The following is a 16,831-nucleotide window of genomic DNA, read 5'->3' on the forward strand; positions in this document are numbered from 1 at the left end:
TTAAAGTTGGCCATATTGGATTAGGCAGTAATCAGGAAGCGAGTTTGCCTGTGGTCCAGTCCGGGAGAGGAGAGGTGAACTCCCTGTGGCTATGTCTGGGACCCTCCGGTCCACTTCCTGGTTAGTGAGAGAGGTCTCTCACAGGCCAGACAGCTCCGGCTCTTGCACTTCATTACCGTGTTGAATTGTGCCAGAATTAAATCGTTACGGAGGAGAAACAGAACAGCCACCTTCCGCTCCAGTTCATTAGAGAATACATTGCATTACATTGTTTCTGACTTCACTTTACACAGAATGGCAACATAAGTATTACGAGTAATAAGAAATCAAGCGTCGTAGTAGTTGGAGCATAACTCAAAAAACGAAAACTAAGAAGTAGAAAAGTTCAAAGGCTTTTTCGAAGAGAGTAACGGGTCGTTGCCACATTCCTTTCCGTTTCTATGCGTAGTTTTACAGATGATGATAAGATGATAAAAATACTAATTTCCCATTTAAAGGAACATGCACATGCAGTAATACAAAATCAGGCTGAAGGGTTCAAGCTGGAAATATACAGAATGAAAGCAGCTTGATTACAATGAAAACATGTCAATACTGATGTTGCACAAGGTACAAAAGCATTACTATTAGCATTGGCACTGGAATGTTAAATCAATGACTAGCAACCTCATATCAGAGACATTAACTGCACATTTTACTGAACAGATCATAAGGCCTAATGTTTGCCCAGGACAAACGATCAACCCACTGGGCACAGACGTCAATTCAATGTCTATTCCACGTTGGTTCAACGTAATTTAATTGAAATGACGTGGAAACAACTTTGATTCAACCAGTGTGTGCCCAGTGGGAATATTTGCCAGCAAATATTCAAACAACAACGAAAATCTTAGATATAGGTCATATGACTTTCACTTAGTACAGTACCTTCATTTCCCCTTACAATGTACAAACAAAAATATGGGAGCAGAATAAAACCTTGGTACATTTCATAACTGTGACATTCAAGCACATACTAAGATACTTTGGTTCTATCTTGAATATTGGGGAATTACGTTCATAATGTTCTGTATCTTCAAGTTTCATTTTTCCCCATCATAATAAAAACAGGTGGATGGCAGTTACAGTTGTGTTTGGATGAGTGAATGGATGACTATTACAATTTAGTTGTAAAAGCTAGTGACCAAAACAAGAAAATTAAGTGTAATATCAGGTAACACAATCGATTTTCATTTGTTTGGCAACCGCTCCACCAAGATAGAAACAGCGCAAAGACACTCGCAGCAACAAACACAATGATGTAATGTTTCAATAAGATAATTGTATTTGATTTTGGTTATAATATCGGCATTATGTCTCATAGGATGATATTACAATAGAAAAATAAACATTGTATGTAGGCCACAGCACCGATAGATTCATATTAATTCGTACACCATTATTCTGAGTCAAATATTAAAACATAAAATGACATGGTGTAAAAAGAAAGTATTTTGTTACTATGGTCCCCAAAAAATATTCAGATAGTCACATCTCCGTGATGTTAATTTGTGTCTCTGTTGAGGTATGTCTTATTGACAAAATGTTGGAGTCAAACTTCTGAAATATAAAACAAAACTATAAGTAACACAAGGACAGTGAAACAACAATATTAACAAACATACCGTTACTCACAGACAATTGGCACATCTCAGTAAGTAGCAGTTTAACACAACCATACAGGAACCTCCATCGCTCCTCTCCTCTTGGTAACACAGTAGTTAAAGTGAGTGGGTGTACTCCAGCGCATCACACCAGTGTCTCTGGTAGTGTGTCTGTGTTGTCTGTTGATAGGAGCTGCCATATCTGCCACCTCTCTCTCTGCCACTCGGGGCTGTCTGGCACCTCCCCTTCCAGAGGACCAGAGGGGCTCTTAGGGGCCACAGTCTGGGGCCTGGGGCTGCAGCTGCCCTGGGGAGGCCGTCGGGGGCTCTGGGGGGTCACACACTCAGGCTGGTGCGTGGAGAGGGAGAGGGAAGGTGTGGAGTGAGAACATTCTCTGTGTGTTCCTCTGAGAGGTCCAGGGTAGGGAGGGGGAGGTCTTCCATCCCCGCTGCCGCCAGGCCTGCCTCTGAGGGAGGGGCTGGCAGGCTGTCCCACTCTGCCCCTTAGTGCAAGGTCCTCTGAGCTGCCGGCCCCTGGTTGGCCCTGTGGTCGGTGATGTAATAATGAGTCTGTACCCTGCTGTCTTAGCCCTCTCTCCGTCAGAGGGCTACTGCTGCAGCGAGTCACCGGGGGGTGTGGTCTGCACTCAGGCACACCCAATGAGGTGTAAGTTCGTCTGACAGGCAGTTTGCTGTTACCTTGGTGATGGTCGAGTCCTTCTGATGAGCCGCAGGAGCCGCGTTCCGAAACGTCGCCATGGGAACCTGGGGGAAACCATTTATACACATAATCAATGTCTATCTCCATTTAGTCTATGATGTTTATTCTAGCTTGCAAAGTTTAAAAGAGCAAATAATTATGTTTAAAGACAATCAATGTACCAGTGATGTGATGATCCATAAACCCTTTCCTTAGAGAGGCATGCCAGGCACCCCAGACATGTTCATCAGGTATGTCTAATGGAAAAAGAAGACATGTTTCTCAGCCTAAGTAGCCATATACAATACAGCATATTAGTGCTATTTTCAGAAATGAAATGGCCAACGACTCCACCATATTGGGCAGCTCACCTTTGCCTGTGGACGGTGAGTGACAGGTGATGCTGGGATGACCTTTGACGTGGCCAACCAGTGTGAACCGCTCCGGGAACCTGAACAGATCAGAGAGGGGGTTGCTGTCCTCCTGGGCCTTGGAGAGCAGGCGTTCCGACAGCACTGGAGAGTTGTTGTCATAGGGGGACAACTCCCCACTGGAAGCCTTGTTGGAGTCAATGGAGCAGCTCCTCTCCCTCAGAGAAAAGGGATCCTCAGTCCTCAGCGGGCCACTATAGGGGGAGAGGAGAAGAGAGAGACTTTATGAAGTATGTAAAAATGGGATATATGATGACCAGTAGATGTACCATAGCAGGTATTACCTGACCAGGAAAAAACGAATTGCCCTAGTTACAAAGTCTTCCATGATGTACAGAGAAGGGAGAAAACTGAAATTATATGTTATCACAATGAAACTACAGTATTGGTCGTATACACATATTTAACAGATGTTTATTGCGGGTGTAGCTAAATGCTTGTGTTCCTAGCTCCAACAGTGCAGTAGTATCTCATGTTTAGGTAAGAAAACTGAAACTCTATGTCATCACAATGATGTTTAGGTAAGAAAACTGAAACTATGTCATCACAATGATGTTTGGGTAAGAAGTGAATCCACACAGCAATACCACCAGGTGGTGGTCGTGTACCTTCTCAGAGACCCATTCATCACTGTACTGGATTGTCACTGAGCTTTTTACATTTTTTGTCACGTAGCAGATGTTATCTTATCCAGAGCAAGTGGGGTTAAGTGCCTTTCTGAAGGGCATATCGGCGGATTTTTTTTCACCTAGTCAGCTCAGGGATTCAAACCAGCGACACTTCAGTTACGCTCTTAACCACCAGGCTACCTGCTGCCCATTTGGCAGAGGCACAACAGCATGTTGGGGCGGCAGGTAGCTTAGTGGGTAAGAGCGTTGTGCCAGTAACCGTAAAGGTCGCTGGTTCTAATCCCCGAGTCGACTAGGTGAAAAATCTGTCGATGTGCCCTTAAGCAAGGCACTTAACCCTAATTGCTCCTGTAAGTCGCTCTGGATAAGAGCGTCTGCTAAACATTTTTAAAAAATTAAAATGTCCAATCGTCCATATCTAAGCACACAAAAAAGGCCACACACTCACGAGAGCTGAGAAGCCTTCCTCCTCAGGAGGTAATCCACCACGTCGGGATCCGTCTCTAGTAGACTCATTAGAACCTCATTCTGCAGGTCAGGCGGCACCTGGGAGGGCCAGAAACATACAATCCTTAACTAGACGTCTCAGTTGAACTGACAGCTGGTACATCTATCTCATTCTCTGTTGTCTTAAACTGGATATCTGACTCCTTCACTATAAACATCAGCTGTTCAGATGTAGGCCAACTGTTGAGACAGATATTGACACGATAACGTAAATATGTACTCTGAAACACTAAATTACAAGAGCTGAAGCAAGAATGTCTCCTACTCCTACGATGTGTCAAGAGAATGATAATATTGCAGCGGTTCATGTACAGTTTAAAGCTACTGCGCCATTGGTTAACACATGCTCATATCTATATATACAGTGCTATGAAAAAGTATTTGCCCCCTTTCTAATTTTCTCTACTTTTGCATTTGTGATACTGAATGTTATCAGATCTTCAACCAAAACCTAATATTAGATTTTTTTCATAAGTGAACAAATAACACAACAATTACATATTTATTTCATTTATTTCATAAACAAAGTTATGCAACACCCAATTCCCCTGTGTGAAAAAGTAATTGCCCCCTTACACTCAATAACTGGTTGTGCCACCTTTAGCTGCAATGACTCCAACCAAATGCTTCCTGTAGTTGTTGATCAGTCTCTCACATCGCTGTGGAGGAATTTTGGCCCACTCTTCCATGCAGAACTGCTTTAACTCAGTGACGTGTGGGTTTTCAAGCATGAACTGCTCGTTTCAAGTCCTGCCACAACATCTCAATTGGGATTAGGTCTGGACTTTGACCAGGCCATTCCAAAACTTCCAATTTGTTGCTTTTTAGCAATTTTCATGTAGACTTGATTGTGTGTTTTGGATCATTGTCTTACTGCATGACCCAGCTGCGCTTCAGCTTCAGCTCACAGACGGATGGTCTGACATTCTCCTGTAGAATTCTCTGATACAGAGCAGAATTCATGGTTCCTTCTATTAAGGCAAGTTGTCCAGGTTCTGAGGCAGCAAAGCATCCCCAAACCATCACACCACCACCACCATGCTTGACCTTTGGTATGATGGTCTTACTGTGGAATTCAGTGTTTGGTTTTCGCCAGGCATAATGGAACCCATCTCGCCCTCCATCTGTGAGCTGAAGCTGAAGCTCAGCTGGGTCACGCAGCAAGACAATGATCCAAAACACACAATCAAGTCTACATGAAAATTGCTAGAAAGCAACAAATTGGACGTTTTGGAATGGCCTGGTCAAAGTCCAGACCTAATCCCAATTGAAATGTTGTGGCAGGACTTGAAACGAGCAGTTCATGCTTGAAAACCCACACTTCACTGAGTTAAAGCAGTTCTGCATGGAAGAGTGGGCAAAAATTCCTTCACAGCGACGTGAGAACTTTGTTTATGAAATAAATACAGTGGGGAGAACAAGTATTTGATTTACTGCCGATTTTGCAGGTTTTCCTACTTACAAAGCATGTAGAGGTCTGTAATTTTTATCATAGGTACACTTCAACTGTGAGAGATGGAATCTAAAACAAAAATCCAGAAAATCACATTGTATGATTTTTAAGTAATTAATTTGCATTTTATTGCATGACATAAGTATTTGATCACCTACCAACCAGTAAGAATTCCGTCTCTCACAGACCTGTTAGTTTTTCTTTAAGAAGCCCTCCTGTTCTCCACTCATTACCTGTATTAACTGCACCGGTTTGAACTCGTTACCTGTATAAAAGACACCTGTCCACACACTCAATCAAACAGACTCCAACCTCTCCACAATGGCCAAGACCAGAGAGCTGTGTAAGGACATCAGCGATAAAATTGTAGACCTGCACAAGGCTGGGATGGGCTACAGGACAATAGGCAAGCAGCTTGGTGAGAAGGCAACAACTGTTGGCGCAATTATTTGAAAATGGAAGAAGTTCAAGATGACGGTCAATCACCCTCGGTCTGGGGCTCCATGCAAGATCTCACCTCGTGGGGCATCAATGATCATGAGGAAGGTGAGGGATCAGCCCAGAACTACACGGCATGACCTGGTCAATGACCTGAAGAGAGATGGGACCACAGTCTCAAAGAAAACCATTAGTAATACACTACGCCGTCATGGATTAAAATCCTGCAGCGCACGCAAGGTCCCTCTGCTCAAGCCAGCGCAAGTCCAGGCCCGTCTGAAGTTTGCCAATGACCATCTGGATGATACAGAGGAGGAATGGGAGAAGGTCATGTGGTCTGATGAGACAAAAATAGAGCTTTTTGGTCTAAACTCCACTCGCCGTGTTTGGAGGAAGGAGAAGGATGAGTACAACCCCAAGAACACCATCCCAACCGTGAAGCATGGAGGTGGAAACATCATTCTTTGGGGATGCTTTTCTGCAAAGGGGATAGGATGACTGCACCGTATTGAGGGGTGGATGGATGGGGCCATGTATCGCAAGACCTTGGCCAACAACCTCCTTCCCTCAGTAAGAGCATTGAAGATGGGTCGTGGCTGGGTCTTCCAGCATGACAACGACCCGAAACACACAGCCAGTGCAACTAAGGAGTGGCTCCGTAAGAAGCATCTCAAGGTCCTGTAGTGGCCTAGCCAGTCTCCACACCTGAACCCAATAGAAAATATTTGGAGGGAGCTGAAAGTCTGTATTGCCCAGCGACAGCCCCGAAACCTGAAGGATCTGGAGAAGGTATGGAGGAATGGGCCAAAATCCCTGCTGCAGTGTGTGCAAACCTGGTCAAGACCTACAGGAAACGTATGATCTCTGTAATTGCAAACAAAGGTTTCTGTACCAAATATTAAGTTCTGCTTTTCTGATGTATCAAATACTTATGTCATGCAATAAAATGCAAATTAATTACTTAAAAATCATACAATGTGATTTTCTGGATTTTTGTTTTAGATTCCGTCTCACACAGTTGAAGTGTAGCTATGATACAAATTACAGACCTCTACATGCTTTGTAAGTAGGAAAACCTGCAAAATCGGCAGTGTATCAAATACTTGTTCTCCCCACTGTATGTAATTGTTGTGTTATTTGTTCACTTATGTTCCCTTTATCTAATATTAGATTTTGGTTGAAGATCTGATAACATTCAGTATCACAAATATGCAAAAGTAGAGAAAATTAGAAAGGGGGCAAATACTTTTTAATCGCACTGTGTATATATATATATATATATATATATATTCTTAGATTAAGCAATGCAATGGAATGGGTAAGGGTCGTTGTGAGACAGGCAAAAATGGTTTAGTGTTGAAAGATCCCACAGACTAAGGTTAAGAAAAATAGAGCTAGATTATACTATACCTATTCCATCTATTTTTGGACTTATCAAATTAATGACATTGATTCTTGAAGAATATAACTTATAAATGCCTCATGAGCTAAGTTCAACGGTCGTACCCCATCAGAAACAAAAATATACTGAACAAAAATATAAACGCAACAATTTCCAAGATTTTACTGAGTTACAGTTCATAAGGAAATCAGTCAATTGAAACACATTCATTAGGCCCTAATCTATGGATTTCACATGACTTGGAATACAAATATGCATCTGTTGATCACAGATACCTTAAAGAAATGGTATAGTCTCCTGTAGCTCAGTTGGTAGAGCATGGCACTTGCAACGCCAGGGTTGTGGGTTTGTTTCCCACGGGGGGCCAGTATGAAAATGTATGCACTCACTAACTGTAAGTCGCTCTGGATAAGAGCGTCTGCTAAATAACTAAAATGTAAAATGTAGGGGCATGGATCACAAAACCAGTCAGTTTCTAGTGTGACCACCATGTGCCTCATGCAGCGCACCACATCTCCTTCGCATAGAGTTGATCAGGCTGTTGATTGTGGCCTGTGGAATGTTGTCCGACTTCTCTTCAATGGCTGTGAGAAGTTGCTGGATATTGGCAGGAACTGGAACATGCTGTCGATCCAGAGCATCCCAAACATGCTCAATGGGTGACATGTATGGTGAGTATGCAGAACTGGGACATTCTCAGTTTCCAGGAATTGTGTACAGATCCTTGATATGTGCCGTGCATTATCATGCTGAAACATGAGGTGATGGCAGAGGATGAATGGCACCACAATGGGTCTCAGTATCTCGTTATGGAATCTCTGTGCATTCAAATTGCTATCGATAAAATGCAATTGTGTTTGCTGTCTGTAGTTTATGCCTGCCCATACCATAACCCTACCGCCACCCATCTGGGGCACTCTGTTCACAATATTGACATCAGCAAACCGCTCACCCACACGACGCCATACACATCATCTGTGGTTGTGAGGCCAGTTGGACGTGCTGCCAAATTCTCTAAAACAACGTTGGCGCAGCTTATGGTAGAGAAATGAACACTCAATTCTCTAGCAACAGCTCTGGTGGACATTCCTGCAGTCAGCATGCCAATTGCACGCTTCCTCAAAACATGAGACATCTGTGGCATTGTGTTGTATGACAAAACTGCACATTTTAGAGTGGCCTTTTATTGTCCCCAGCACAAGGTGCACCTGTGTAATGATCATGCTGTTTAATCAACTTCTTGATATGCCACACCTGTCAGGTGGATGGATTATCTTGCCAAAGGAGAAAAGCTCACTAACAGAGATGTAAACAAATTTGTGCACAAAATTGGAGAGAAATACAATTTCTGGGATATTTTATTTCAGCTCATGAAACATGGGACCAACACTTTACATGTTGCATTTATATTTTTTATCAGTATACAAATCTTAGCAGTCTGTCAAATTAAATCTTATCACATCTAACTCAATTTCACACGGGGTGAGTCATCATGGCATAGTCTGAGGCAATCCATCTAGGGTGACCACATGTCCCAGATTGTGCGGGATAGTCCTGCATTTTATTTGTGATATACAGTGCATTCTGAAATTATTCAGACCCCTTCCCTTTTTCCTCATGTAGTTACGTTACAGCCTTATTTTAAAATGCATTAAATTAGATTTTTTTCCTCATCAATCTACACACAAAACCCCATAATGACAAAGCGAAAACAGGTTTAGAAAATGTTGCTAATTTATTTATTTTTATTTACATATGTATTCAGACACTTTGCAATGAGACTCGAAATTGAGCTCAGCTGCATCCTGTTTCCATTGGTCATCCTTGAGATGTTTCTACAACTTGATTGGAGTCCACCTGTGGTAAATTCAATTGATTGGACATGATTTGGAAAGGCACACACCTGTCTATATAAAGGTCCCACAGTTGACAGTGCATGTCAGAGCAAAAACCAAGCCATGAGGTCAAAGGAATTGTCCGTAAAGCTCAGAGGCAGGATTTTGTCGAGGCACAAATCTGAGGAAGGTTACCAAAACAATTTCTGCAGCATTGAAGGTCCATCACTAAGAACACAGTGGCCTCCAACATTCCTAAATGGAAGAAGTTTGGAACCACCAAGACTCTACCCAGAGCTGGCCGCCCGGCCAAACTGAGCAATCGGGGGAGAAGGGCCTTGGTCAGGGAGTTGACCAAGACTGAGATGGTCCCTCTGACAGAGCTCCAGAGTTCCTCTGTGGAGATGGGAGAACATTCTAGAAGGACAACCATCTCTGCAGCACTCACCCAATCAGGCCTTTGTGGTAGAGTGGCCAGACGGAATCCACTCCTCAGTAAAAGGCACATGACTGCCCACTTGGAGTTTGCCAAAAGGCACCTAAAGGACTCTCAGACCATCAGAAACAAGATTCTCTGGTCTGATGAAACCAAGATTGAACTCTTTGGCCTGAATGCCAAGAGTCACGTCTGGAGGAAACCTGGCACCATCCCTACGGTGAATAATGGTGTTGGCAGCATCATGCTGTGGGGAAATATTTCAGGGGCAGGGACTGGGAGACTAGTCAGGTTCTAGGGAAATATGAACAGAGCAGAGTACAGAGAGAACCTGCTCTAGAGCACTCAGGACCTCAGACTGGGGCGAATGTTCACCTTCCAACAGGACAACGACCCTAAGCACACAGCCAAGACAATGCAGGAGTGGCTTCGGGACAAGTCTCTGAATGTCCTTGAGTGGCCCAGCCAGAGCCCAGACTTGAACCCATCTCAAATCAAATCAAATCAAATTTTATTGGTCACATGCGCCGAATACAACAGGTGCAGACATTACAGTGAAATGCTTACTTACAGCCCTTAACCAACAGTGCATTTATTTTAAACAAAAAAGTAAGAATAAAACAACAACAAACAAGTGTTGAGAAAAAAAGAGCAGAAGTAAAATAAAGTGACAGTAGGGAGGCTATATATACAGTAAAATAAAGTGACAGTAGGGAGGCTATATATACAGGGGGGTACCGTTGCATAGTCAATGTGCGGGGGCACCGGCTAGTTGAGGTAGTTGAGGTAATATGTACATGTGGGTAGAGTTAAAGTGACTATGCATAAATACTTAACAGAGTAGCATCTATCATCTCTGGAGAGACCTGAAAATAGCAGTGCAGCAACGCTCCCCATCTAACCTGACAGAGTTTGAGAGGATATGCAGAGAAGAATGGGAGAAACTCCCCAAATAAAGCTGTGCCAAGCTTGAAGCGTCATAACCAAGAAGACTCAAGGCTGTAATCGCTGCGAAAGGTGCTTCAACAAAGTACTGAGTAAAGGGTCTGAATACTTATGTAAATGTGATTTCAGTGTTTTATTTTTAATACATTTGCAAAAATGTATAGAAACATTTCTTTGCTTTGTCATTATGCGATATTGTGTGTATATTGAGGGGGAAAAAACAATTTAATCAATTTTAGAATAAGGCTGTAACGTAACAAAATATGGAAAAAGTCAAGGGGTCTGAATACTTTGATTGCACTAAGCAAACATGGGGGTGTATACCCTCAAAATATGCTTAAAACTATACTTTTGATATATTGAGTGGTCAGTCCATGCGTCAATAGCTTTGTCTATGAATTTAAGAGTGATTACATTTCTCCAGGCCCATCCCTCAACTTTTCACCAAAACAGAGGCGGGGGTGTATGCTTTGTTATTGTTTCAACTGAGGATTTTCCCTTTAAGAAAAATAGAGCTTGGTCCAGAAAGAAACTGTAAAGACACTGTAAATCAGTCTGTCCCAATCCATGGTCCTTCTTTTCCTGGACCTAACAAGGACCCGTACAGGAGTGGAAAACAATGGCTTGAGTTTATTATCTTCTCTGTGGAGCTTGGTTTTATGAGGCTTAGGCCTTCTCGAAAAACGTATAAAGCTCATGTTTACATTTCATTAGATGGAGCCACTATTACAGGAATACTTCAGGATTTTGGCAATGAGACCCTTTATCTACTTCCCCAGAGTCAGATGAAGCCATGGGATACCATTGTTTTGTCTCCGCGTGCAGTTTGAAGGAAGTTCCTAACTAGAGCTAGTGCAATGGCTAACTACAGTAGCGTTACCGCGATGACCGGAAGTCTATGGTATCTGCTAGCAAGCGTCGAGTCATTGCGCTAACGCTAGTTAGCACTGACGTGCGAAACTACCCCTTTCCTTCTTAAAAATTGAATCCATGGGGAAATAGATAACAGGCCTCATTGCCAAAATCCAGAAGTATCCCTTTAACCATGAGAATTCCCCTAAACACAATTCTTCAAATTGTTTGTCAGCTCTGCCAATGTTTTACTCTGTCCTCTATCTAGTGTGATAAACGCTATATGTGTGTGCCATGTTCTAGTGTTTTCCGTAAGGCGAGAGCTTACCATGAAGAGGGTCTCATACGTGGTGATCATGCACTGTACCACGCCAATGATGGCTGCGCTCTCCTCGGCGCGGGCAAAACTCTGGACAGCAAACTCCTTGCCCGAACTCTTCTGCTTGTGTAGAAGGTTGGGCCCAAAGACGGTGGCCAAGTTGAGTGATGTCATCTTGTTCCCTGTAATCTAAAAGACAGCAGTTTTGACAATGAGGACACACACACACACACACACACACACACCTTTCTGAGATGCTCTCCTGCCAGTACAGGCAAACATGCGCTCCTTCTGCTCGGTAGGATACGAGCAGTTTGTTATGCATCGTCACGAAACCCCCAGTAATAACAGGATAATGAAGCCTGAATTGATCTCATTCTGGCTGTCTGGCCAGCAGCCCCACAACACAGGCCAAGTACGTGATTACATGAAACATTTCAGGATTATGCTGAAAGTTAGGTTTAACCTGGAAGGATTAGTCAAGGTAACGCTGAATACAAAACCTCAGACGACTTTCTGGTCTTTCTTTAAGTTGAATGAAGAATTAACATGGATAAGCAGTCATTATACAGATATTTTTTTTTTTATAAATGATGATTATGGTAGCAATGGAAAATAATTAATTCACATGGCTGACTTGAAGGCTTCTGATGTCTTACACAGAGAGGTGTATACATATTCAAACAGAGGAGTGTGGGAATGAATATGCACTTATGCCGCCCTTGTCAACATGAATAAAGATATGTCTGTCAATTTGTTACATCAGAATGTAAAAGGGATCCTTCACATGTACTCCACTTACTAGCATGTTAATAGCAGCTCAGCTGGTAGAGAACGGCGCTTGTAACGCCAGGGAGTGGGTTCGATCCCCGGGACCACCCATACACAAAAAATTTATGCACGCATGACTGTAAGTCGCTTTGGATAAAAGCGTCTGCTAAATGGCATATTATTATTTATTATTATTAATAACAATGTAGTCCGTGCTGTAATGTAAAATGATAGCAGTATTTCGATAGATGAATATGATTCATGACCTACTACAACATTCATCCTTGAAAGTTGATCCCAGACAAAATGAGAAAAGGACTTGAGCAAATTAATTACACTACTGACCTCCGATCCTGTCCTGCTCTGCCCTGTCCTCCAGTCGTCCTGTCCTGCTCTGCCCTGTCCTCCAGTCGTCCTGTCCTGCTCTGCCCTGTCCTCCAGTCGTCCTGTCCTGCTCTGCCCTGTCCTCCAGTCGTCCTGTCCTGCTCTGCCCTGTCCTCCAGTCGTCCTGTCATGCTCTGCCCTGTCCTCCAGTCGTCCTGCTCTGCCCTGTCCTCCAGTCGTCCTGTCATGCTCTGCCCTGTCCTCCAGTCGTCCTGCTCTGCCCTGTCCTCCAGTCGTCCTGTCCTGCCCTGTCCATTCCTCACCTCATGTCCGTTCCTGTCCTGGCTGTCCTGTCCTCCGGTCCTGTCCTCACCTCATGTCCATCCCGGTCCTGGCTGTCCTGTCCTGGCTGTCCTGTCCTCATCTCATGTCCGTCCCTGTCCTGGCTGTCCTGTCCTCATGTCCTGTCCTCCTGCCCGGTCCATTCCTCATGTCTATCCCTGTCCTGGCTGTCCTGTCCTCCGGTCCTGTCCTCACCTCATGTCCATCCCTGTCCTGGCTGTCCAGTCCTCCTGTCCTGTCCTCACCTCATATCAGTCCCTGTCTTGGCTGTCCTGTCCTGTCCTCCTGTCCTCCTGCCTCACCTCATGTCCGTCCCTGTCCTGGCTGTGCTATCCTGTCCTGTCCTCCTGCCTCACCTCATGTCCATCTCTGTCCTGTCCTCTTGTCCTGTCATCACCTCATGTCCGTCCCTGTCCTGGCTGTCCAGTCCTCCTGTCCTGTCTTCACCTCATGTCCATCCCTGTCCTGTCCTGTCGTCCTGTCCTCCTGCCTCACCTCATATCCATCTCCGTCCCTGTCCTCCTTCCCTGTCCTCACCTCATGTCCATCCCCGTCCTGGCTGTCCTGTCCTGGCTGTCCTGTTCTCCTGTCCTGACCTAATGTCCTGACCTAATGTCCTGATCTAATGTCCTGATCTAATGTCCCGTCCTGGCTGTCCTGTCCTCCTGTACTCCTGTACTGCCTCACCTCATGTCCGTCCTGGCTGTCTTGTCCTGTCGTCCTGTCCTCACCTCATGTCCATCCCTGTCCTGGCTGTTCTGCCTGTCCTGTCCTCCTGTCCTGTCATCCTGTCCTCCTGCCTCACCTTATGTCGTCCCTGTCCTGGCTGTCCTGTCCTTCTGTCCTGTCCTCCTGTCCTCACCTCATGTCCATCCCTGTCCTGCTGTCCTGTCCTGGCTGTCCTGTCCTCCTGTCCTGTCCTGGCTGTCCCACCTGTCCTGTCCTCCATTCCTCACTTCATATCCGTCTCTGTCCTGGCTGTCCTGGCTGTCCTCTCCTCCTGTCTTCACCTAATGTCTTTCCCTGTCCTGTCCTCCTGTCCTGTCCTCCTGTCCTCCATTCCTCACCTCATGTCCGTCCCTGTCCTGTCTGTCCTCTGCGTGGGTGGTCACCGTGGCCAGGAACTCCAGGAGGCGTTGCAGGGTGTCACTGTTGCAGGGTGGCAGCAGATACACCAGCAGCTGGATGGTGCTCTCCTGGTCTGGATGGTCCAGTACTGGAGAGGAGGACAAACACAACTCACTCTCATCCTCACAGACACATTTCAACTCACTACAGACGGTATAGGAATCAGTTGTGTGAAGTATATACAGTGAGGGAAAAAAGTATTAGATCCCCTGCTGATTTTGTACGTTTGCCCACTGACAAAGACATGGTCAGTCTATAATTTTAAAGGTAGGTTTATTTGAACAGTGAGAGACAGAATAATAACAAAACATTCCAGAAAAACGCATGTCAAAAATGTTATAAATTGATTTGCATTTTAATGAGGGAAATAAGTATTTGACCCCCTCTCAATCAGAAAGAGTTCTGGCTCCCAGGTGTCTTTTATACAGGTAACGAGCTGAGATTAGGAGCACACTCGTAAAGGGAGTGCTCCTAATCTCAGCTTGTTACCTGTATAAAAGACATCTGTCCACAGAAGCAATCAATCAGATTCCAAACTCTCCACCATGGCCAAGACCAAAGAGCTCTCCAAGGATGTCAGGGACAAGATTGTAGACCTACACAAGGCTGGAATGGGCTACACGACCATCACCAAGCAGCTTGGTGAGAAGGTGACAACAGTTGGTGCAATTATTCGCAAATGGAAGAAACACAAAATAACTGTCAATCTCCCTCGGCCTGGGGCTCCATGCAAGATCTCATCTCATTGCAATGATCATGAGAACGGTGAGGAATCAGCCCAGAACTACACGGGAGGATCTTGTCAATGATCTCAAGGCAGCTGGGACCATAGTCAACAAGAAAACAATTGGTAACACACTACGCCGTGAAGGACTGAAATCCTGCAGCGCCCGCAAGGTCGCCCTGCTCAAGAAAGCACATATACATGCCCGTCTGAAGTTTGCCAATGAACATCTGAATGATTCAGAGGAGAACTGGGTGAAAGTGTTGTGGTCAGATGAGACCAAAATGGAGCATCAACTCAACTCGCCGTGTTTGGAGGAGGAGGAATGCTGCCTATGACGAACACCATCCCCACCGTCAAACTTGGAGTTGGAAACATGATGCTTTGGGGGTGTTTTTCTGCTAAGGGGACAGGACAACTTCATCGCATCAAACCTCCTTCCCTCAGCCAGGGGATTGAAAATGAGTCGTGGGTGGTATTCCAGCATGATAATGACCCAAAACACACGGCCAAGGCAACAAAGGAGTGGCTCAAGAAGAAGCACATTAAGGTCCTGGAGTGGCCTAGCCAGTCTCCAAACCTTAATCCCATAGAAAATCTGTGGAGGGAGCTGAAGGTTCGAGTTGCCAAACGTCAGCCTCGAAACCTTAATGACTTGGAGAAGATCTGCAAAGAGGAGTGGAACAAAATCCCTCCTGAGATGTGTGCAAACCTTGTGGCCAACTACAAGAAACGTCTGACCTCTGTGATTGCCAACAAGGGTTTTGCCACCAAGTACTAAGTCATGTTTTGCAGAGGGGTCAAATAATTATTTCCCTCATTAAAATGCAAATCAATTTATAACATTTTTGACATGTGTTTTTCTGGATATTTTTGTTGTTATTCTGTCTCTCACTGATAATTTCTTTGTCAGTGGGCAAATGTACAAAATCAGCAGGGGATAAACTACTTTTTCCCCTCACTGTAAATAAAAAAATATATATAATTTTCCTCGTTTTCTTAATAACAAACTACTTTATGTGTAACTAAACCCTTCACACATTGGGTTGATGAAGGCTATGTGAAGTGTGGTGGTGAGATTGTGTGTCATATTGTGGTATGAGGTTTAGATGTGAGCATAAAGTATGGGGTTAATAATGTGTGTGTGTGTGGCCAGGCCAGGGTGTGTGGGGCCAGGGGCAGGCCAGGCCAGGGTGTTTGTGTGTGTGTGTGGCCAGGCCAGGGTGTGTGTGTGTGTGTGTGTGTGTGTGGCCAGGCCAGGGTGTGTGTGTGTGTGTGTGTGTATGTGTGTGTGTGTGTGGGGCCAGGCCAGGCCAGGGTGTGTGTGTGTGGCCAGGCCAGGGTGTGTGTGTGTGTGTGTGTGTGTGTGTGTATGTATGTGTGGGGCCAGGCCAGGCCAGGCCAGGCCAGGGTGTGTGTGTGTGTGTGTGTGGCCAGGCCAGGGTGTGTGTGTGTGTGTGTGTGTGTGTTTGTGTGGGGCCAGGCCAGGCCAGGCCAGGGTGTGTGTGTGGCCAGGCCAGGGGTGTGTGTGTGGCCAGGCCAGGGTGTGTGTGTGTGTGTGTGTTTGTGTGGGGGCCAGGCCAGGCCAGGCCAGGGTGTGTGTGTGGCCAGGCCAGGGTGTGTGTGTGTGTGTGTGTGTGTGTGGCCAGGCCAGGCCAGGGTGTGTGTGTGTGGCCAGGCCAGGGTGTGTGTGTGTGTGTGTGTGTTCCTTACACATGGTGTTGATGAAGGCGGTGTAGAGCTCTCTGCTCAGCAGGGGTTCAGGCATGTCCCTGAGGAACTCCTTGAGCAGCGCGGCCACATCATGGACACTGTGCGCCTCGTCCACCTGGACTTCCACTCCCTGGTCACACTCCTCTCTCAGCTGGACACAACATCACAACACCCCACCCTCCACAGGTTAACACTAGAAACACACTAGGAATTTCACAGTGTGTTTGACGAGCACCTCA

The 16,831-nt window shown here is 45.2% G+C and overlaps 1 protein-coding gene across 1 annotated transcript in view; it reads right to left on the reverse strand.

Moving 5' to 3' along the window:
- Nucleotides 1-1,301: 1,301 nt before the first annotated feature.
- LOC121536463 (rho GTPase-activating protein 6) overlaps nt 1,302-16,831 on the reverse strand; it is a 34,513-nt gene continuing 18,983 nt past the window's right edge. The window contains exons 7-13 of the mRNA XM_041843751.2: nt 16,593-16,743; nt 14,095-14,243; nt 11,600-11,779; nt 3,852-3,949; nt 2,715-2,968; nt 2,526-2,600; nt 1,302-2,408 (exon numbers count right to left, since the gene is read on the reverse strand). Of these exons, the coding sequence (XP_041699685.2) occupies nt 1,789-2,408; nt 2,526-2,600; nt 2,715-2,968; nt 3,852-3,949; nt 11,600-11,779; nt 14,095-14,243; nt 16,593-16,743 (1,527 nt within the window). The 3' untranslated portion in view covers nt 1,302-1,788. The remainder of the gene's footprint in view (nt 2,409-2,525; nt 2,601-2,714; nt 2,969-3,851; nt 3,950-11,599; nt 11,780-14,094; nt 14,244-16,592; nt 16,744-16,831) is intronic.

The sequence above is a fragment of the Coregonus clupeaformis genome, chromosome 23 (genome assembly GCF_020615455.1).
Source record: "Coregonus clupeaformis isolate EN_2021a chromosome 23, ASM2061545v1, whole genome shotgun sequence".
Lineage (NCBI taxonomy): Eukaryota > Metazoa > Chordata > Actinopteri > Salmoniformes > Salmonidae > Coregonus > Coregonus clupeaformis.